At 39.2% G+C, this 21,901-nt stretch overlaps 3 protein-coding genes across 6 annotated transcripts; 1 reads left to right on the forward strand and 2 right to left on the reverse strand.

The window, feature by feature from the left end:
• The first annotated feature begins 5,506 nt into the window (after positions 1-5,506).
• On the forward strand, positions 5,507-9,545 carry lrrc59 (leucine rich repeat containing 59). Of its 3 annotated transcripts, none has more exons than XM_083903621.1 (8): positions 5,507-5,645; positions 5,743-5,852; positions 6,627-6,686; positions 7,030-7,188; positions 7,555-7,659; positions 7,745-7,817; positions 8,084-8,278; positions 8,742-9,545. In XM_083903621.1, the coding sequence occupies exons 2-8, from the start codon at positions 5,751-5,753 to the stop codon at positions 9,011-9,013; spliced, it is 966 nt and encodes a 321-aa protein (XP_083759747.1). In that variant the 5' UTR covers positions 5,507-5,645; positions 5,743-5,750; the 3' UTR covers positions 9,014-9,545. The 3 variants fall into 3 exon arrangements, with proteins under 3 accessions (XP_083759747.1, XP_083759746.1, XP_083759748.1); XM_083903620.1 differs by having other exon boundaries at positions 8,084-8,275; positions 8,739-9,545; XM_083903622.1 differs by having other exon boundaries at positions 8,084-8,275.
• A 1,947-nt stretch (positions 9,546-11,492) lies between these two features.
• On the reverse strand, positions 11,493-16,748 carry nat9 (N-acetyltransferase 9). Of its 2 annotated transcripts, XM_083903841.1 has the most exons (8): positions 16,588-16,722; positions 16,101-16,181; positions 15,835-15,944; positions 14,626-14,766; positions 14,494-14,553; positions 13,011-13,105; positions 12,765-12,939; positions 11,493-11,916 (listed from the first exon to the last, which is right to left on the reverse strand). In XM_083903841.1, exons 3-7 carry the CDS (start codon positions 15,929-15,931, stop codon positions 12,793-12,795), a joined length of 540 nt encoding a protein of 179 aa, XP_083759967.1. In that variant the 5' UTR covers positions 15,932-15,944; positions 16,101-16,181; positions 16,588-16,722; the 3' UTR covers positions 11,493-11,916; positions 12,765-12,792. The 2 variants fall into 2 exon arrangements, with proteins under 2 accessions (XP_083759967.1, XP_083759966.1); XM_083903840.1 differs by lacking the exon at positions 16,101-16,181 and having other exon boundaries at positions 16,588-16,748.
• A 354-nt stretch (positions 16,749-17,102) lies between these two features.
• On the reverse strand, positions 17,103-21,551 carry syt15 (synaptotagmin XV; the record flags this gene model as incomplete). Its single annotated transcript, XM_083903686.1, has 8 exons — positions 17,103-17,242; positions 18,238-18,420; positions 18,546-18,654; positions 19,378-19,545; positions 19,803-20,095; positions 20,814-20,955; positions 21,274-21,470; positions 21,545-21,551. 8 exons carry the CDS (start codon positions 21,549-21,551, stop codon positions 17,103-17,105), a joined length of 1,239 nt encoding a protein of 412 aa, XP_083759812.1.
• Between the last annotated feature and the right edge of the window lie 350 nt (positions 21,552-21,901).

The raw sequence follows: 21,901 nt of genomic DNA on the forward strand, positions 1-21,901 counted from the left end.
CTTGATTCTCAGTCTCTGATATTGTGTGACATCATGTTACTGTTGAGAAAGATGTAAACAGCACATTTGTAATTACTGAACAAAATCAGAAATCAAACCACCTCCATGGAGCAAGAGACACGGTCTCATCCAACAGTAATCGAGTAATTTATTCACAACATAAAAATGTGATTAATCATTAAACACAATACAATGGCTAAAATGGGGGAGAGAATCTGTGAAGCCTGATTGTTTGACCTTCAGCCATACTGCTCATTTTGATGCTCAAAGAAAACAAAATCATTTTTGATCATCAATAAAAAAAAATAACACCAACTACTATTGTTGTAAACTTTAGATAAGATAAGATATATTAAACATATAAATTACAAGCATGTGAAACCAGTACTCTGTGATACTGGCAGAAGTCAGTCAGACTAACTGTGGGCAAAGTCTAACAACGACGCTAAAGCAAAGCAATCAGTCGACAAAGAAAGTAGGTCAGTAGGTCAAACAGTCAGCATCCATTACAATGGAGTAATATTGGGGTAACAGGAAAACCAAATGTTTGGAGGAACTCAGATTCTCATCATTGAGTAGCTGAGTTACAAGAATTGTGTTGTTTTTCAACCATGGTTAAAATAATAGGGATTTATTTTTATATTTAATATGCTGATCAGCACAGAGCAATTAAAGAGACACCAGACAGCTGTTCATGTCATCTCTATTCTGCTACATATGTAATGTACAGGAGATACTACATTACATGAAATTCATACACGTGTTTGTGTGTTTTATTCACAGGACAGAGAGTCACAAGTCTAATCCTAGCCATCATGTCACAATATATTCTGATGGGATGTCTGTAAAAAGAGACAACCAGGTGCTGGTCTGCACCTGCAAGATGCAAGTTTACAAATTCCCCTTTGACACTCAGAGCTGTAACCTCACTTTTAGGTCTGTTGCATACAGTGGTGAGTCTGTAACCTGTTGTTTGTATGTGTGTCCTCATGTCTGCCTGATTTGCAACAATGTACATCAATCTTTGCTAACCCTGCACAATTTTGTTTTACCTCCCACTCAAGTTAAAGAAATCTGGGTCAAATTATTCAACAATGAACGGATCACAGAAGAGTCTCGATTGATGATACAGAGACAGTCAACAGAGTGGGAGTTGATCAACATTAAAAACAACTATGAAACTGAAATACATTCTTTCAGCGTAACGATTTTGACTGTAAGTATGTAAATCCTGTGCTCAGGCCAAAACAAAGTAACAATGATTTTACTTATGATTAAAGTCATGTCAAATCAAGTCAACTTTATTTGTAAAGCACATTTAGAAGCAAACAGGGTTGAATCAAAGACTACATCAGATTTAAATTCAGATTGCAGCCTCTCTAGCATCACACACAACTGAGATCAGATGCACAAAATGTCTGTTTGGTGCTAAATTACTGTCTTTATCCAAGTGTTTATTTGCAAAGCTGATGTGATAAATGTAGCTACGTGCTAGCTGCTTTCTTAAAGTTACCAACTCATAATGGCTTGTGAATCGCTTAACATTGAACAGATCACAATAAAGAGGAGGTCGGCGCTCTACATTGTCAACTTCATACTCCCCATCTTGTTCTTCCTGTGTCTGGACTTGGCCTCCTTCCTGATCTCAGACACCAGCGGCGAGAAGCTGGGCTTCAAGGTCACAGTGCTGCTCGCTGTAACTGTGATGCAGCTCATTCTCAATGAAATTCTGCCTTCTTCATCAGAGCGGATCCCACTGATAGGTAAATAAGGTCCAGTAACAGCCCATGTCCTGACTCTGTTTAGTTACTTATCTGCATTAATGAAGCTGTCTTGTCCCATCAGCCATCTACTGCATTGGGGTTTTTGCTCTGATGATGCTCAGCCTCGTGGAGAGTGTTTTAATGATGTACCTGATAGAGAAAGACAACGCACCACAGGACAATGAGACAGATGAAGACCTGAGGCGTAGCGAGGACAAACGAGGCAAAGCTAGATGTGAAGGAGGTAAAAAATATGATTTATATATGATGAGTTTAAGCAGTTTGGACATTACTCTGTGATTGTTATGGTGCTCACCTTAAGTGACTTAATTAATTCTCTGAAGCAGACATGTAAAAACTGGTGATTGTGTTATTCTGAGTGTATGCTAACCATGCTTTGTCTCTAATCTCTTCAGAGGTGAATAAACAGGTTCACTCTTCATCTGACTGTGATGTGTCTCCCATTGAGACGCCATCTGAAAAGCTGCCAGTGGCTACAGAGGTTAGAGTCAAGTTGGACACAATTGGAATGAGAGGAATATTTATTTGGAAAAAAAATGGACACATCTACTTATTATTAACCACAGTTTATGAAACTACTTTTAAGGATATCAACATCCAACTGATGGAGGCGTCTCTGGTCTTGTATGAGATGAGGGATCTGATAAAGACTCTACTCCTCAGCAGCAGGAAGGAGGAAGCAAAACCTGGCTACTGGACCAGAGTGGCGAAAAGAATCAACAAAGTTTTTTTCATTTGCTATGTCTCAGCTATCATTGTGTTTTTAATCTGCATGTTTTCCATTTGGACTTCAATGGAAGAAAATTCTCCCCATGAAGAAAATTTCATGGGGATAAATGATTCTGATTATGATTAATGTGACCCATTCGGTTCAATCGGTGCATAGAGCAAGACAGTATCAATTACTTGTTAGGTGATTAACAGAGTGCTTCTTGTGTCCACTCGATGGCGACTTCATAAACAAAAATTATTTCCATGAATCTAGTGTATGATGTAAAATAGTTAAACAGGACACAAGATGTGTCCAGCAACCACATGAAGACAGGGGCAGCATATTAAGTCAAGTATTTATTATCATTAGATAATTCATTAGATGTGTTGCTAAATGCATCTTAAATACGTTCTTACACAAAAAAGTCTGATTTGCATGACCTACAATTAAACCCTGACTGATAGAAACATCAACAATGTTAGCAAACAAACCAACAATGTCGCCTTGAACGACTGCTGTCCGCTGCTACGAGCCATAAACAGCTAACACGTATGAAAGCGTGAACTCAGTGGCACTGGTAAAACTACATAAGTACATTGGTGTACTTATCAGTTAGTGCTGGGACCGGTTAAACAAGTACAATCCTCCGTGTATTTTTAATAAGAGTGCGCTTCGCGTAGGGTGCCGCCAGCAGAGCGGATTTTAACAGCGAGCAACTTATCGCGAGACATGACTTGGTCGAAGATAGCCCCTCCTCTTTTAGGGCGAGCTCCAATTTGTCCAAAAAGCATTGAAGAGTAATCTTTCCGAAAAAAAAACATCCCACCCAAAATATCACTGTCGAGATACTTTTTGTTTTAAGGAGTAATTCAACAAAAATACAACTTTGTCTCAGTTCTCAACATTTTAAAGGTTCCTTCCACTTAAAATTTACTCACTTTGCTGATACTTTTTAAAGGTTTTTTCCACAAAAAAATTATCTGTGTTGATTTCTTTCATATACATTTTAGTCTATTTGTACTTTTATAACTATTCATAAAACTTCAACTTCTTGTTCATAGAAATACAACTTCAACTGCTTCAATGCAACAACGCAGCGTAGCTTCTACTCATTCTGCAGACAAACTTACATTATTGTTCAATCTATTCATACAAATTCAAATGCTTCAAACCAGCAATTCAGTGTAGCCTCAGCTTTCTCATTTGACAGCAATCTCACTGCATTTTCTTCAAAATTGCCTTTTCTAGTTGTAACAATTATACTTGTATGAACGTCTGGTTTAGTCACTAAAAACCAACATGTAATCATCTATTAAGGTAGTGTATTGTCTGCCACTTGAATTGTAACACCACATATGTATTGTTTAACATTAAATTTCACAACAAGCATGACAATGGAATTTTGTGGTCCACTACTACACCATGAAATGTATTTAACTTGCATCATTCTAATGTAATCAGCATGTAGTCATTAATAAATACATCAGTATTAAAGATGAAGCATGAAAATCTAAGCAAACTTGTGTGTTGTTGCTTTGTAGTGTGAGTATTCCTGATAAAACTAACAGCAATGGTCTCAAATTAATGTAGAAAGAGTGATTTCCTCTTCTTTTAAACACGTCTGACAACAAGGTGATAGAATATAGATAGAACATATTTATTGTTCAATGTATTACATTCAACATTAAATCACGTAGAAGCTTGTTTGTCCATGTTGTCATTTACAAGCACTTTTACTTTGAATTTCTGTGAAATCATGAATATCTTTATTGCAATATCATGATGGAATATTGTGTGATCATGTTGAGCTCATATTGCCCTCAGTTTTTTTCTTCTTGACCAAATTAGACATTCATTGGCCCCCAGGTCATTGAAGAAAAAAAAAAAAAGGAGAACAAAATTTCCAAAATGAGTGATAATGATAACAACTCAGTACATGGATTAATATCATGCTGTTCTTCTGGGTGTAGCCCAAAGATTTCATGTTAATATCCAGATTGCATTTACAGTCTAAACATTTAGACTCTGCGTCTCCAGAAAAAAAAGGTTACTTTTCCCTTTTTTTCCCGACAGTCGTGACCTCAGAAATCCATTTACAAGCCTCATACTTGACCCCAGAGGTGCAGCTTGTGAACAGGCAAGGCAGGCAACTGCTTGGGGCCCCCGAGCCGATAGGGGGCCCCCGACACTCGGAGCCTGAGGGCTGTTTTTACTGAAATGTGCAGTGACCAGGGGCATCCCAGTCCCCCTCAAATAACAATGGGCGATTTGCAATGACATCTCAGTAGGAAACCACCCTAAAGGGGCCCCACCTCACTTTAACCTGTGTGAAGTTATCGTTCTGCAAGTTGGAAAATTAAGAGGATTATTTGCAGTGTAACGCATATCTTTTTTTACTCAGTTTATATATGTTTTTTTTTTTCAGTTATTTACAGTATTTTATTGTTCTATATATTTATATTGTTTTATAATGTGGGTTCTTTACAGTGTAATGTATTTTTTTTACTAAGTTTATATAGTTTTTTAAAAGCTATTTACAGTATTTTATTATTCTTTACATTTTTATTTTCCACATACTTTTTAATTACAAGGTTTTTTCATTCATTTCGAAAAAAAAAAAAAAGATTTCAGATTTGGTGTCAGATTATTTATATATGTATATATATATATATATATATATATATATATATATATATATATATATATATATATATATATAATCTGACACCAACGAAAAACGTATGAAATCTTTCTTTTTTTTTATATAACATAATGGTGATGAACACTAGTTGGAAGGGCCCCCTGGGAATTTTTCCTTAGCGCCCCTACACTCTAGAATCGCCCCTGCTTGACCCATTTCACAATGATGACCTTTCTCGCCAGTATCAAAGCCACGTCATCTCCATATCAATGGGTTTTGTTTTGTGTAATTGTCTTCCGGTGCAGCAGGGGCGCTGTTCGCTTTCATGACTCCGCACTGTCGTTCAATCAGTGACGTGGATTTGCACTGAGACAGGAAAAAAAAGAATCACTCACCAGCTTTTCACACCATTTCCCACAAACTTTCTGCATTTTTAAACGCTAAACGTTTCGTGTCGTGTCCGTCGTTTGTCGAGTCCCAGCACAGTTTTGTCGCAGTTTCATAACAGGTGAGTGGAGCTTGTGAAACGTTAACGTTACATCGTTTTCCCGGTGGTAAAGTTGTCTCTCCCGGTTCCCTCACGTCAGTGTTTATGTCCCCCACAGACTCCAGTATGAGTAAAAACAGCAAAGTGCTGAACCTGAAGGATAAAATCAGCGGTAATGAGGTGGACCTGAGCCTGTGTAACCTCACTGAGGTGCCTGTCAGAGAGCTGGTGAGTTACACATCCTGATCGACGTGGGGCTGTTTGTGAGAAAACCAGTGAAAATACACATGAATAGTTCTAAAATAAGTGTAACTTAAGGCCTACATATGTCACTGCATATTGGTTGAAAGTACCTAAGTACATTACTGAGTGGTTCCTGGTGGTGTTACGTTTTATTTATCTACATTTCAGCTGCAGCTTTGACTGCTCTATATTTATCTAACGTGTAGTTGATAGTTACTTTGCTCTAGGCCTTGCTTATATCCACACAGTATCTTGTCAATTTGATCTTGTTTTAATAGAAAAAGACATGCAATCCATGCATAATATTATCACATACTTATAAGAGTGAACGGATAATCTGTTAGGACTTTAAGAATATTCATAATTTAACTCCCCTAGGGTTGCAACTAGCAATTCTTTTAATAATCGATTCATCTGCTGATTATTTTCTGTATTCATTGTTTCCGAAACCTGGAAATGAGGATGTTCTCAAATGTCCTGTGTTGTCCACAGACCAAGGTTATTCAGTTGTAATAATTTATTTCCTACATGGGACAAATATTCACATTATTATTAATGATTATTAATTGGAGCCCTACTGTCCTCCGCAAATTCAGTACTTTCACTTTGTGTACCATCTGTATATTTTTTTCTGGTGTTATGTACCTTGGTGATCATTTTTGATGCTTCTATTTTTACTTATTTCAAAGTACTTCTTCCTATGCTGCAGTTACAGAGAGTTTATGCAAATCTGAGTTGTATTCTGCTCCATCTTCACAGGCTTTATTTCCCAAAGCAACCGTTGTGGACTTGTCTTGTAATAACATTACCTCCCTTCCTGTGAGTATGAAAACAATTGTGTTACATTTATATTGTTTAGTAGTATTATTGCCCATCCATTAATCTTTGTTCTGCAACGATTAATGGGAAAATCTCAAGAACATTATTCACTCATGGAAGGCATTTAAGTTCTCACGGAGTTTATTTCCCCCGTTGTCAAAACCTGGGAACTATTGATGCTAATAATGTGTTCCTACCTGTGTCTTCGGAACCTTTTGTAGAGCTGCTTTCAGTCTGTCGTACACCCTGCTGTCCTTTGCAGAGTTTCTGAAATATCTGGTAATCACAGAGAAATGATTAAGACTCACATGATTTTCTGTTTGACTTGGTCTCTTTCGTGCAGCCAGAGTTCTGCAGCCTGACTCACCTCATCAAGGTGGATCTGAGTAAAAACCAGTTGACCGGTCTGCCGGACGACCTGGGGAACCTGAGCAACCTTCAACATTTGGATCTGTACAACAACAAGCTGACTGTGCTGCCCGTCAGCTTCTCACAGCTCAGAGTGGGTGCAGTGTTTTTCGCACATACTGTGTCTGTGTGCTTATGCAAGAGGACTTATGTGTCGTATTTAGACGGGTGCTGTCCAATTCCAAGGTGCTAAGACTTTTGATAGGTGGTCCTTGTGTAACAAGATGTGTATGTCCCCACTCCCTGTGAGCTACATATTATGATTCACTCTATGTCAGAATGAGCGGTTTACAAAGCAACAGTGGGTGAACATTATGGAACCCAATTGCAACACTTGTATTGATTTCTTAAATGAACAAAATTACATATTTTTCTCTTCCTAAACTGGCTGATAGCTTGTTTGTCAATGTAATAGTTGTACTTGATGTAATTTACCTTTGCTTGTGTGTTTGTCCTCAAGGGTCTGAAGTGGCTGGATCTGAAAGACAACCCGCTGGAGCCCGACCTGGCCAAGGCAGCAGGAGACTGTCTGGATGAGAAGCAGTGCAAACAGTGCGCCTCCAAGGTGGCGAAGAGAAAGAGAGCTAAATTCACACATGTTTGTATGTGTGCAAATATCCAAAACTAAAGGTCTGCCGTTATGCTTTCAGGTTCTGCAGCACATGAGAGCCCTTCAGGAAGGAGTGGATCAGGCACGAGCGAAGCGCCTTTTGAGAGAAAAAGGTGGGAGACGAGTTTGAGTTGTTAGACAATTTTCATGATGAGCCGATGGTTGCATCATGATTAATGCATTTTGATATAGAATCTATAGAGTCTCACACTTCTACTCCACAAATGTCAACTACTTCTGAAAATAAATTCTTACCTGGTGCATTTTTGTGGTGGAAAATCGGAGTTTTGCCGCTGAGATCTGGAGCTCGGTGTGATTTCCATTGTATTTATGCCTGGTAAAGTTAAAACAACCACGTTCCTCTTCATCCCCCAATCAGAGCTGGAGAGGAAGAGGGAGGTGAAGCAGAGGGAGCGGGAGGCCAAAGAGAAGGAGGCTCGGAAACAGGAAAAGGCCGAGGAGAAGGAGAAGAGGAGGAAAGAGTACAATGCCCAGATGGCGGCCTTAGCTGCAAAGGAACAACAGAAGAAGAAGAACGAGCAGAAGAAGAAAAAGAACAGACAGGCAGCAGGTGGTAATTAATGTATTATATGTATTAATGTGCAGTTTTTTTTAGAAATCTATCCTGTTTCTACTGACGGACAACTCAGTCCACTATATGATTTTTGTTGCAGAGTTAGATTAAGAGCATTTATATTTGATGGCTAGAGTAAAAGTAGACAGAAAATGTGACTTAGTAAATAATTCAGGCTGCAGTTAAACTGTGAATTTGCTGCTCAGGGGACTTAAGTCCATGTTGGCGGTCCACGTCTCTCGAGTTGCCCACATTCTAGTTTGATCTGTCTTAAATAATGTTATTAGCATATTATTTAATGCATTGTGTCTGTTGAGAAAGAAGCTACCAAGCTACCACAAGTGACTTGTGCATTTTCCTTAGGTCTGGTTTGACTTGATTTTGGCTACATTTAAATAATAATAATTGCACATATTGTACATACATGGTCCTAATGTCACCCATACTCGTTTCATCTCAGCAGATAAGAAGGTCGTTGTCGAATCGGGGCCTAAACCTCGACTTTCTCTCATCGGCCTGTTGTTCAAACTCCTCCTGCTCTTGCTGCTGGGATTAGCCGGAGTCGCCGCCGCCTGCCGGCTGACTGACCTGCACAAGGAAGCCGTGTGCGTGCCGGTCAACTTGGCTGTGGATGATGGCCTGTTGTGGGCCAGAGAGCAAGAGGGTGTCGTCAGACAACTGGTGCACAACTTGTCATCAGCCGCAAAGGAGTTTCTTCAATCGAGTCAAACATAGAAATAACTTCATCCTCACTTGCCTCCATGAAAACTCAGGTCTGCAGGGTTTTTTTTTTTTTCTTTTTTTTACTCTCACCTGAGATTTTCTCTTTATTTTTTTTTTTATTATTATGCTGAAATCATGATTCTTGTTAGGATGGATAAAAGTGCATGTCCTCATCCTGTTTGTGATGCTGGGAGCTGAAGTGTTTGTACAGCTAGACGAAGGGGGACGGACAAATGTGTTGAAATCATCTTAAATTCCTATGGAATTGTTTTTGTGCTTGTTTTTTTTATGTCAGGTGGTTCCGTCTGTGCTGCCTCATGTTCACTGCCCCTCCCGAGTTGTACATCAGCCAGTCTGTATCATATGTGGCATTCTAAGCATGTGCAGTGAAGGCTACGTGAATGTAGAGCTCTCTCACCTGAACCCTCAACTGTCTTTGTGAAACTGTGTACGCGAAGCAGCTAAGATCACAGCGAATGAAAACTGTCTGCCATGCCAACTAGAGCCTAACTGATACACAAGCAGAGTCGATCTTTTCATGGAATCATGGAATTCCAGAACATTTCGGCTGATAACAAACCAGGGCTTGCATCGAACACACGCTCAGAAACCGCATTGAAACCGTTTGTCCACCAGACAGCTCGTCTGGTAATTACGAACTGTGTCATGGTCACAAGTCTTTGTTAATAAACTTTTTAAAGTGATATTTACAGTGGTTTTATGTTTGGTGTTTATAATGGGGCTGCAACAAAGACAACCAGAAATCCTTCCACTGTCAAATCTGCAACAACAGGAAAAAAAAGACAATTTTCTGATCATCAAAGATGACTTTTCCTCACATCCTAACAGTCAGTTTGTGTCCCAGTGTGTGTTTTAGTCCATTACACTGAACATGAATAAAAACATTAACAACAGTTATTTGCCAAATCTACATTTAAACTGCAACAAGTTTTGAACCTAAACCTAAGTTGTTGTATTTTCTAACTATATAAGAGCTTTACCTTTATAAAATGCAGTCTAAACTATTATTGTCTGCTGCATACAGGCAGACAGCCATTGTGTTTCTATGTTTTATGTTTTAGTCCATGGCAGCTTATTGAACTGCTCGGTTAAAAGTTGTGAAATTTGGCACACTGATCCAGGACAGACCCATGATCACGCACACGCAAACTCACCAACGACACTAACCGGTCAAACTTGGACATGCACAGGGTGTCCGCGTGGTCTTAAAAAGTATTACAAAGTCTTAATCGCGATTTCATGAGGTATTCCATCGAGTTAGACTGCAAAACGTATGCACGAATGTATTTATTTTCTTCCCCGCGTTTGTTAAAAGCAACGATGTGCAGGCATGCTTGCCCTGCAAGATAGGCTCGGGGGGCTTGTGGCGCAAAATAATTTCCAGAATTGAACGAAATAAACTCCAAATTTTCGAATACTTGAGTCAAAGTGTTACTTGTTTATTTTTTATTCATAAATTAATTATTTGTTTTATTTTTAAAGGTGCATTATGTAATAAATCTAAAGCAACTGGTCATAAAATCCTCCTAATATGTCACAGAGACTCAGGAATAATGTTCATATAACAAACTGAACTCACCAACAACAACAGTACAGACAAAATATTTGCATTAAAAATGTTTTTTTGCAGACTGCAAATCATGTTTATGTTTTGGCATGTGGCGCCACCTACCGCTGTCTGCCAATCGTTGCAGTCAGTAGAGTCTCAGCTGCCGAGCAACCACGGGTTACCAGTTACGTCAAAAAACGAAAACCTAAAAGACCTCTGTATTTTGAATTTGAATGTAGTAACTGTTTTTGGCCACATTTTTACATATGGCACCTTTAACTCTTTGTGTCTGATTTAAAGCTTTGAGTGTCACAGAATGAGCGGAGAAACGCTGCATTATGGGACATAAAAACAACTTGAAACATAACAGGAATGCATGTGAGGAAATAATACTTTCCCATATATGACATAAATATACTGTCGAGGAAGTTCGTGACACCACAGAGTGTCTGTTGTGAAGCACTTTGAGCACTTAAAGGCTCCAGAAGAGCCACTAAAAGGGCCTTGAGGTGAAAGTGAAAAGCCAAACACCACATTAACACAGATATCCGGAGGTGGCAAACAAATGTGTTCCGCATTAGAAATAATCTTATTTTCTCAAGATAGACTTTATGGCTTAATAAACAATTATTCAAATATTTAAGTGACCGAGCTCATCCGAAACACGAGACCATGAACTAAGTGTAGGAGAGCAGCACTGTTGGAAATAACCAATCAAATAAATCATCAACAATAACCAAGATTTGTTGTCGTGGGAGAGAATAAGGAGAAAATAAATATTTTAGAAATCTTTCAAGAAAATTTGCTTAAAACTTAAAAATGTCAATTGTTATTTATTCGGCAAATAACACACTCAACTCACCTGTTTATAACCAGATGAAATGAATCAAGCAAAACATTTAACCACTATAATATTTTTTTCTGTTCAGGAAAGCAAGTAAATAACTTGAATTTGACATCTTAATTAAGAAATAATAATGTGCTTTGACAATTTTAGCATTAAAAATATAATTTCGGTTAAAGAGCTTCTACGTACAGGTGCTTTAACCATTACATAAACATACATTATAATTATTTCGAGGATTTTCTTCTTTGGGTGATTCATTTAAGCACTGTAAATGTAAATACTGTCCATTTTTATGACAAAACATCTTTCACTTTAATAATTTCAAATTCCAGGAGAAAATTATAGAAATGTATTGTGAATAAAATATACATTTTATAATACGACTCAAAGAGATGGCATTCTATTTATAAAATAGAATATAAAATTTGAAGTAAATGCAAACATTTTTGATTTGAACGATGAATTCTCTTATCTAGATCTCCACGGGTGAAGTGAAATCTGAAAAGAGAGAAAGAAAGAACACAAATCAAACTAAAACTGTAAAAGCAGGACAGTGGACACATTTAGACAAACAATGCGACAAAAAATGTTTGTTTACTAAAGAGAAGAAGAGAAAACGAAGTCAACGCGAAAAGCTTCACAAGTTGGAAAAACAAGCTTCCATTTCACATGTGGTGCAGTATATAAGTGCACACAGTCGGTTTTACATCTCGACGTCGCTCAGCCTTTTCCGGTTTTCAACGAGAAAATTATGAAAAGTGCAGCAGACTAATGGTGCAATTAGGAGGAATATGAGACGAACACGTTTATTACTATAATGCACAAGAGACGTCTTTCATTCCAAGCAGCGAAACAAAGAAGGAAATGCTCTAAACTGTTTAAGATTACAATGATTCTGAACTGCAAGTAATGCTCAGCAAACATCATTATTATTATTTTTTACAGCTGTTTTGTTTTCAATACGGCAACTTCTTCAGCATCAACTGGACTGGACATTACTTTTAAAACGTAGTATATTTAGTATAGAATCATATTGGATGTGACACTCGCCGGCAGGTTGTATTTTGTAGGCACTGAGCTGACTTGGCGGGGTCTGCGCTCTCCGAGTGCTTTTCGAGTTCCCACTGCAATTTGCCGGGGGTGAGTCCACGTAAGCACTAAGACTAAATCGTCTGGTGGCCACCAAATCTTTTTAAATCAATTGAAGACATGCAGTAACACACCTCACTGTATGTTTCAACATGACATTTTACATATGTACAACATCAAATCTATATTATTATGGACTTAGTTTCTCAGTCAGTATGGAGTACAGTACTCGTGTGCATGAAAACATCGTAACGTACGATAAGGGACTGCAGCGGCGCTGCTTCACTATAAAACCAGTTGCTGTCTGTCGCTGCAGCTCTCTCTGTAGTCCTTCTCCTTCACAATGGTCACGTCTTCCAGAAGCCACGTCCGAACAGCCTCATCCACGGCCATCTCGAGCGTCACCTCTTTGAACACCTGACACACCGACACCTGTAACCAGGAAAACCTGGTTAGACCCTTGTAACCAAAAACTGTGAGAACTGTCAGCTCTCTGTCGTTACCTCGTGGAAGCGGAGCTTCTTGAACATGCCGACGCTGACCTCGTTGTCGAGGCCGATTTTTGCTTGAAACCTCTTGACCCCAAGTTTGGAGACTCCTGATGAAAAGGCAACACACGCTGGTGGTCATCACACAACCGAGGTTGACCAAAGTGCTTAAGGTATAAAACATAAAACCAATAAAAATAGATAAAGGAGTGACATAACACACGTCCGGGTTGACTATTTTTTTATCCTGAAGTGAAGGCCAAGGTGACCAACAGGGTCTCTGCAGGTTTCAACAAGTCAAATTTAAGACTTTTTAAGACTATTTTTAAGACCATAATGAATAAAATGTAAGACCAATTTCAAATCCATACTGAAAAAAATGTATAAAAGACATGAAGGAAAACTGGAGCCATAAATCGTTCGGCTTAGCTGTGGGCTTTCATTAAGTTTTCTCCGTTGCTATGCTAAGCTGTAACACAATGAGGCGCGCACACAGCACACTAGCTAGTGGTGCTCGATAAATTCACTCACCGGGCAGCACAGGTGGCCTACTTTAGTTCTGTGTTGTAGTTATGTTATCGCAATCTCAGAACCAGAAACGCTTCAATGTGAGACTGAAGTTAATGCATGTTTTGTATAAAAGTAACGTTAATAGATTTTTAAGACCTTTCAAAATTGTATTTAAGACCTTTTATGAGATTTTGGAGAATTTAAGACATTTTAAGGCCTCAAATTCAAATTATTGGATTTAAGACTTTTTAAGACCCCGTGGATACCCTGATTTAAAATGTTCAATGTTGAGGGCAGATTTAATTTCCATGGGTAACCCGTTCCAAAGTTTAGAGGCAGCTACAGAAAAGGCCCGCTTGGCCCGGGTTCTAAAAGCAGTCTGTTATTAGACCTCAGGGCTCAGGATGGAGCGTGAAGACAAAGACGTTTCCGTGTTCATTTGCGCTGCTTATTGCTAGTTCTCACTCATTTCAGTTCATCGCCATGTAGAAGCTGTAGGACAATATCTTCATCATTATTAGGAGCAGTAAGCAGAAACAGGACAAGCTGAGAAACAGCTAACTGTACATCAGCCATTTTTGTACTCAAATTGCCCTTTTGCGGTTGCTGCGGCCTGTGATTGTGCCACAACAATTCAAGAGGAGGAGAGTCGGACAAACAGGAAAACCACAGTCAGAAATCTTCAACCTAGACAGTTTAGCATCACTTATAATCTCCCAAAATGATTTCCGTTGACAAGCTCTTGATTTAATTTGCTTTCCAATATGATTCGAATTGATTCGATTTGACCTCGTCATCTCCTCCCAGCATGATTCTCTGCTGCTGCTGCTCTCAAGCAGACACACTGTCACTGTCAAACACAGGTTATAGGTGTTTCCATATTCCTGAAAGTAGGGTAACCACGCTCTGGCAGTGTTTTGAAACTGTTGTGCATAGTTGACACATGTTTAAAACCAAAGGCCAACTCGGGTTAGGGTTAGAGACTCACCGTAGAACATCATCATGCGCGTCACCTCCTTACCGATGCCCTTCCCTCTGTAACCGGGCTCTGATGAAAAAAATAGGACCAATTTAGATTTTGTTAGTAGATTTTCAATGCCCCGTCCACACCGGGCTTCACCTGCTATCATGACCTCCAGCTCAGCCAAGGAGGGGTCTGTGGGGTCAGTCAGGAAGATGTTGACATCTCCCACCATGCATTGCTCCTCCACGACGCTGGGGTCCGCCCACTGCTGCTTGTCCAGGATGATGAATGTGCATTCTAGGGAAAAAAAAATTAAAAGAATCAAGGGAAATGAATGAAATAAAAAAGCTCGTCTTAAAGTTAACTGAAAACCAGGGTGCCAGACTTTTTCAAAAGAGAAAAGACCTTGATTTTATGTAGTTCTATAGTTGTGTGCCTACTGTTGTTGTTGAGGCTGTACCTGTTGTGTTTATTGGCAAAGTTAATTTCAATAAAAGCATGAATTTCTATGCATTTGAAAATGCTTTTGTGCAGACTCGCTGACTTTCACACAAAATGTCACAGTTTTCAAGGTCTGGAAAACCCTTTTTTCTCATTTCAAAAAATCACTGTGTGACCCAAGTACCCTGTGAAATCTAACAAATGTGAAGGATGTCAAAAAAATGTATTTGAAGTCATTAAAGTATTAATTTAGACATTTAACCCTTTAACACAGACGACACGCACAATAAGTGCACATTGCGTTGCAGTACAGTACACGACCGTTTGTGCTATAGGAACAATTTCTAAAGGTTGCACATTAACGCCAACATGTGGTTATTATGGTAATTTCACTCGTGCTGTTGCAGGAAGCCAGAGAATCGCCAAAGTTTTTGCACATTGAGACAAAGACTCAGTCAAATGTTATTGTATATATGTTTTATGATGTTCAAATTTAATGTACAAAATATTTTGTTTGTGTACAACTGCAGTGTTTTTTTTTACTAAATAAAACATTGTAAATTGCGAATAGACTATTTTATCATGCAGTAAATTGTAACTAACTGCCAGATATTGGAAGTTGTGAGCACTTAGTTAAAGCACTTACTCAGTGGACATTTTTCTGTCCCTTTTATGGTTCAAATCAGAAAAAAACAAAAGTCCAGACGGACATATTCGGGGTAAGAGTCAAATGGTTAAAGCTAATTTTTGGTTTTCAGATTTAGGGGCTTTAAGAAATATCCTACATAAGGCCATGCAAAAATAAAGATATAAGTAGTGGGGACTGTTTTCAGCCCCAGTTTGGTAACTACTGTGGAAAAACAATAATGACGGGGGCTGAAATGATCGAATTCATGTGCACATTGCAAGCAGATGCATCTTTACTGTCATTGTCCTCCCTCCAGCTCTGCTGCATGTCGTACTCCTGGTCCAGGGTCAGTGGCTCTGAAGCGGTCAGCTGCTGCAGCTCAGGAGACTTCATCCACTCATGATACCTGAGGAGTGGAAACAGGTGACAGAGGAGACGATATAGTTTAAATCAATTAAATTCTGCCAATTGTCCAGCCCTCACTGCTTTATAACTACATCATTCTAATAATTGATCTATCCGAGTAATCCAGCACTTGTTTTTTTTGTAAAATGTCCCAAACCTGGAAATGATGATGATAATGTTCTTAAACGTCTTGTTTTGTCCACAAACCGAATGTCTTCGTTACAGGGAGCAAATAAATCTATCAAATAAAAATATCCACATTTAAGAGGATGAAAACATCCGAATGCCATTCAAACCAATTAATCCATTATCAAAATAGTTTGACGGTTAATAATCGATTAATCGAATAATGGTTGCATCCCCACAGGTTATTATATAGTTTAGTTGTTAGGCTGCATGACAAACATTAAACACCTTTATATTTAAGAGATTATTATTTATATTAGATTTATCACAAGAAATGGTACTTTGTAAATTGTAGCATGAGTTTTAATGAGTATTATTATTACTATAAGTAGTAGTAGTATGACTGTGGGTTATTTCAGAAAAAATTAGTATTACATATATATTTATGTTATGAAACTGGTTCCATTAACATGTTTTACAGCAGCAGGGGGAGTGATGACAGAATGAACAGCAGTTACCTGGGCACGTGCTGTGCATTATAAGGAACCAGTACCACTCTGTGTCCCTCCAGTAACGTGTTTTCGTTTATCTTCATGGCGCCTAAACGACACGAAAAGTTCACTTTAATCCACGAGAAGTGACTTCTTCACCACATCATCTTCACGACGAGCAGCATCGGCGTCACGTGACCGAACAGGATTTCCTCTCATTCACACTCGCCGCTCCAAACTGCGGCAGCACTCGCCGACACAACGGCATATGTCGCCTCCTGCTGGACTATATGTGCAACTACAAACACAATTTTCTGTCTTTAGCCAAAGATATGCACACTCGTTTCTTTTTTTTTTTGTATGAAGAAGTTAACAAACACACAAAAAAGGAAAAGTTATAAATACACACTGTGATGTTCATCCCACTTTAATTCCTCCACTTGCTTAATTAGAGCTTTGACAACAATGCATTTGGTCAGTCGTTCTTTTTTTTCTTTGATTATTTTTATTGTATTGTATTCATCACGTGCGTGAATCAGGTGTTAGGTGGCCCTGCTCAGTCTGTGCCACAGCTCGACCGGCTCCTGCGGCGTGTTGACCATGTCCATCCAGTGCTGCAGCTGTGGGCCCCTGGCGTACATGAAGGGACCCAAAACCAGAACACCCAGCAGGACCGGAGACTCTGGGACAAACATGAAGACATAAGCAAGGTGACCGTCTCATGACGTGTATTTGACCGGCCAACACAGAGGAACATATAGTACATTGCCGTGTGTGTGTGTGTGTGTGTGTGTGTGTGTGTGTGTGTGTGTGTGTGTGTGTGTGTATATATATAAATATATATATATAAAACATTTAAAGGTGCCATATGTAAGAATGTGGCCAAAAACGGTTACTACATTCAAATTCTTAACTGGCAACCCATGGTTGCTCGGCAGCTGAGACTCTACCGACTGCAAAGATTGGTAGATGGCGGTAGGTGGCGCCACATGCCAAAACATGATTTCGAAACATAAACATGATTTGCAGTCTGCAAAATATTTTTTTAATGCAAATATTTTGGCTGTACTGTTGTTGTTGGTGAGTTCAGTTTGTTATATGAACATTATTCCTGAGTCTCTGTGACATATTAGGAGGATTTTATGACCAGTTGCTTTAGATTTATTACATTATGCACCTTTAACAAAATAATAATAAAAAAAAAAAGCTTAAAAAAACACACAATGCGGCAACAGCAACATTGTACTATGACTGCAAAACAACTGAAAATACAAAGAATGGCTCAAGGAAAAATCATCAGTCATTTAGTAGTTTGACAGGACACTCCCTGTCTGGTAGTATTGCTTGACAGAGACTTTGCTTTTTGCCTTTTCTGATGGCTGATGCAGCATTTTATCTGCACTACTTTTATACATAGTGCACTACTTTTATATATATTTAAAATATATTTATACACAAAAAAACGGATTTATATACTGTTGTTTTAAACTCAATGCTGCCTCTTATTTCCTCTACCGGTTGCCAAGCAACGACATTTCGTTGCCAGTTTTTCACTGTTGTGTTCTCTGTGCAATGACAATAAAAGGAAGTCTAAGTGTAGTCGGAAAAACCAACGATCATCCAAAAAACCCATCAAAGCTTAAAAGAGAAAAGCTCGACGTGGAGTCAAACTTTCACCTGAGTTGACGTCATTTAGCTGCTGCAGCTCAAAGCTCACACAGGCTTCGTCCAAGTGCTGCGCGCGAAGTTTGAACGTCATCCTGTGGTCGAAGCGCGGGTCGGTGTCCCCGCTCACCACACAGCTGCGCTTGACCTTCACCACCTGAGCGTGTATCTGCAAGCTGACTTGCACACACACACCTGGGCAACACACAGACACACACACTTAACACTATTACAGATTTCATGGTTTATGTCGTCATATTGGGTTGAAAACATGTCTCACACATGTGGACAATGACCATGACCTTGACAAGTGTCCCTACCTGCATCTGTGTGCAGCTGAAGGCCCCGCGCCCTTAAAACCACCACAGTGAGGCGCTGCAGAGTGCGACTATAGCTGAGAGACACCTGCACATCACCCACCTCTGAGCACTGGCAAAGAGAAGAGATGATGAATCACGCACATACCGTAGGTTGACGTGTGCACATTAGCTTTGTTGTTTTAGCAAATGACATTATACAATCCAACTTTATTCGTTAAGCACTTAAAAACAACGACAGTGGACCAAAGTGCAGTAGAGAATATAAATAAAAGGCATAGAAGCTCACACTTAGGCAATAAGATGCAATAAAAGACATAAAAACATCCCAATAACCATAATAAATAAATAAATAAACATTCACCAATAAATATTTTAGTTTATATATATATATATATATATATATATATATATATATATATATATATATGTATATATATATATATATAAAACAAAAATAAATAACATCAACAACTTAAAGAGATGAGTTTTAACTGTGTGCAATGTGCAAAGGCAAATCATTGTATACAGGTGCATCTCAAGAAATTAGAATATATTATATATATATATTATATTATAATATCGTGGAAAATTTCATTTATTTCAGTAATTCAACTCAAATAGTGAAACTTTCAATATACACATACTGAATTCTTTGGTTCTTTTAATTGTGATGATGTTGGCTACATTTAACAAGAACCCAACATTCAGTATCCCAAAAAATCACAATACACCATAAGCACAATTAAAAAAAACAAACAAATGTTGGTCTTCCGGAAAGTATGTTCATTTGTATATGTTTGTTTTGTACAGTACTGTGTTTTTGTGTGTGTACCTGCGTGTCATCCTCTGTGTCCAGGTCTCTCCACAGAACCCGGCCAGCCTGACCCAGCTCACCCTCCAGAGGGAACAGCACCCTGCCCACTGCATGCCGTTTACCCTCCTGCTCCACACTGAGCACACACACACTCAGGGTGCTCTGAGGAACACACACTCCCGACACCTGAGGGGGACACAGCATGTGCACAGACGACGAGTTTACCAAAAAAAAAACAACCTTGAATATGTTTTGTAAAAGCTGCAGGCGGAAAGAAAAACTGCCCAAGTCTGTTAAACACAGATCATCACTGAACAGGGTCAAGTTGTGACTCATTGATCAAACACACAGTCTGACTGATCACCCCTGACCTTTTGTCTGCTATACAGTAAACACACAGAACAGTGTGTGGGTCTCAGATGTAAAATCTTTGTCATCCTCACCTGGAAAATGAAACAGTCGTGGAACTCTGGGTCAGGGCCCGTGCCTCGGGCCTTGGCCTGTCGTGGCCGCCGGTCGTCAGGCAGAAGCCGAAGCTCCACCAGTGTCACATTGCTGTGGAAGCGCGGAGGGAGGTTGCCCAGACGGAACAACGTGACCATGAGCTGCTCCCCACTGTGTCGGTACTCCACAGAGAAGCAGAGGCGGGTGGCCATACCCGGTGGAGGGGCCGCCACTTCGTTCAGAGGAGGAACGGAGTAGAGACCAGAAAGCACCGTCCCCACTGGATACCAACCTGAGAGGAGCAGGCAAATACTTTAGTATATAATCACAGCTGCAACGTGGTTATTCAGCCCCACTACAACTACAACAAACAATGAGGAAAGATTTACTTCATTTTCTAAGGACACTGGAGAAATAGCATATTTCAGACCCATGATCTGCTGCTGTAGGCTCTTGTTTTTTTTTTTTACTTGTTTTCGAAGTTTAAAAAAAAAGATCCTTCCTGTAAAACATCTTTAAAACAGAAACTCTTAGTGTCTATAAATCACAATAGCTAACACCTATGGCAAGCCATTTTAACATTTAATAGCTAGACTAGATATGTATTACAGATATTTGTAATTCAATTCTTCCTATCCACAATGACATTATTCCTATCCGCAAAGTCACTTCGTTACCGTAAATGTTATTATGACTAGTAACAATTGGATTGAAGATATCTGAAATGGGAATTCTATTGCCGATATCCAGAATGTTCATTCTAGATATCCAGAATGTAATTGTGGATATCTGAAATTGAAAGCCCAATTCACATGAATGGCAAAAGTGACGTCATTTGTCCTCGGAAGAATGTCATTGTGAACATCTGCAATGTTCTTTTTGACTAGGAAGAATTGAATCACAGATATCTGTAATACATATCCAGTCTATTAAATGTTAAAAACGGCTTGCCATAAACACCAACATCTTGACACCCGTGTGCAGTCAAATAAAAGGTAATAATAACCTACTCCTTACTGAGAGTGACCCACGATGGGCGAGTATGTCCCGCTGAGTCTCCAGCTTCATCTTCATCTCCGTCTCATCCGTTTCCTCTGCCGTCAGATCACCTTGCTTTTGCGTCATTAGGCGAGGAGGCACAGTGAACGGGATCTCAGCCGGCCTTTCACACAGAGGAGAATGTTAGTTAATATATCCTCAAGTATCCTTTACATTAGAAGATAATTGGGTCCTGCAGCCTTTGTTATCCCTGATTGTGGAATGATTCAATTATCAGTGTCATAATCGGGTCAAACTAAAAACCCAACAAACCTCAACATTAGATAATTGTTTCGTTGTTACATCTTTCTTGGTCCAATTTGAGAATACATCTGCATTTATTAAATGCATTGTTTACAGCTCTGCAGATACTATACTAATCAACAGTTGTCTTTTACATGAAATGTTTTTTGGTTTTTTTTTGTGTGTTACTAACATGGTCCAGGAGCACTGAGAGACCAGGATGGCCGGGGCGGAGTGTGCTGAGACTGAAGGCACCGTGGAGGGCAGCAGCTCCTCGTACTGACCCTGCTCTTTCCTCTTCCTCCACAGATAACAAAGAATCAGACCAAGCAGCAGCAGTGACAGAAGGCTCACAGACAGGCCGACAGCCAACAGTAATGCCTGTCCTGAACAAACGCACAAAAAAGAAAATAAATCCAGTGTATAAGACAAAGTTTGGTGTCTGATGTCGTTTTCTTACCGGCCATGGAGGAGTATTTTTTTTCTTCTCCTGTTGTCAGTAGTCTGACAGACTATGTACATAGTTTAATGCATGTGTACGACACAGCTGCGTTTTTTCCCACTGCGTCATGCTCTTATCTGGATGTCATGGTTGAAAAACGTTAAAAAGGGTGAGAGTTTGTAGGATTTAGCAACATCTATTGGTTGAGTTGCATGTTGCAGCTTATCTCACATTTACCCCCTCCAAGCATGTAGTTCAGTTTATTCACACAGTGTAAAATGTGGGATTTTTGTTTGCATGGTGCCTCAACCTTCATTGATCGGATAGATTGATAGTTTTTAATTTCAAACACACGTACAACATTTAAAATGTACA

This window comes from Microchirus variegatus (genome assembly GCF_963457635.1).
Source record: "Microchirus variegatus genome assembly, chromosome: 17".
NCBI classification, from domain to species: domain Eukaryota; kingdom Metazoa; phylum Chordata; class Actinopteri; order Pleuronectiformes; family Soleidae; genus Microchirus; species Microchirus variegatus.

Excerpts from the sequence above, each read along its gene's own strand:
- nat9 (XM_083903840.1), bottom strand. The coding sequence starts at position 16,664 with ATGAAGATAAACGAAAACACGTTACTGGAGGGACACAGAGTGGTACTG. Across the intron at positions 14,767-15,834 it reads CTGGAGGGAGGACAATGACA|AATGCACATTCATCATCCTG; the intron begins GTAAAGATGCAT and ends TTTTTTCCCTAG. Across the intron at positions 14,554-14,625 it reads GCTGGAGGTCATGATAGCAG|AGCCCGGTTACAGAGGGAAG; the intron begins GTGAAGCCCGGT and ends TTTTTTCATCAG.
- lrrc59 (XM_083903621.1), top strand. The coding sequence starts at position 5,751 with ATGAGTAAAAACAGCAAAGTGCTGAACCTGAAGGATAAAATCAGCGGT. Across the intron at positions 7,189-7,554 it reads TCAGCTTCTCACAGCTCAGA|GGTCTGAAGTGGCTGGATCT; the intron begins GTGGGTGCAGTG and ends TTTGTCCTCAAG. Across the intron at positions 7,818-8,083 it reads GCGCCTTTTGAGAGAAAAAG|AGCTGGAGAGGAAGAGGGAG; the intron begins GTGGGAGACGAG and ends TCCCCCAATCAG.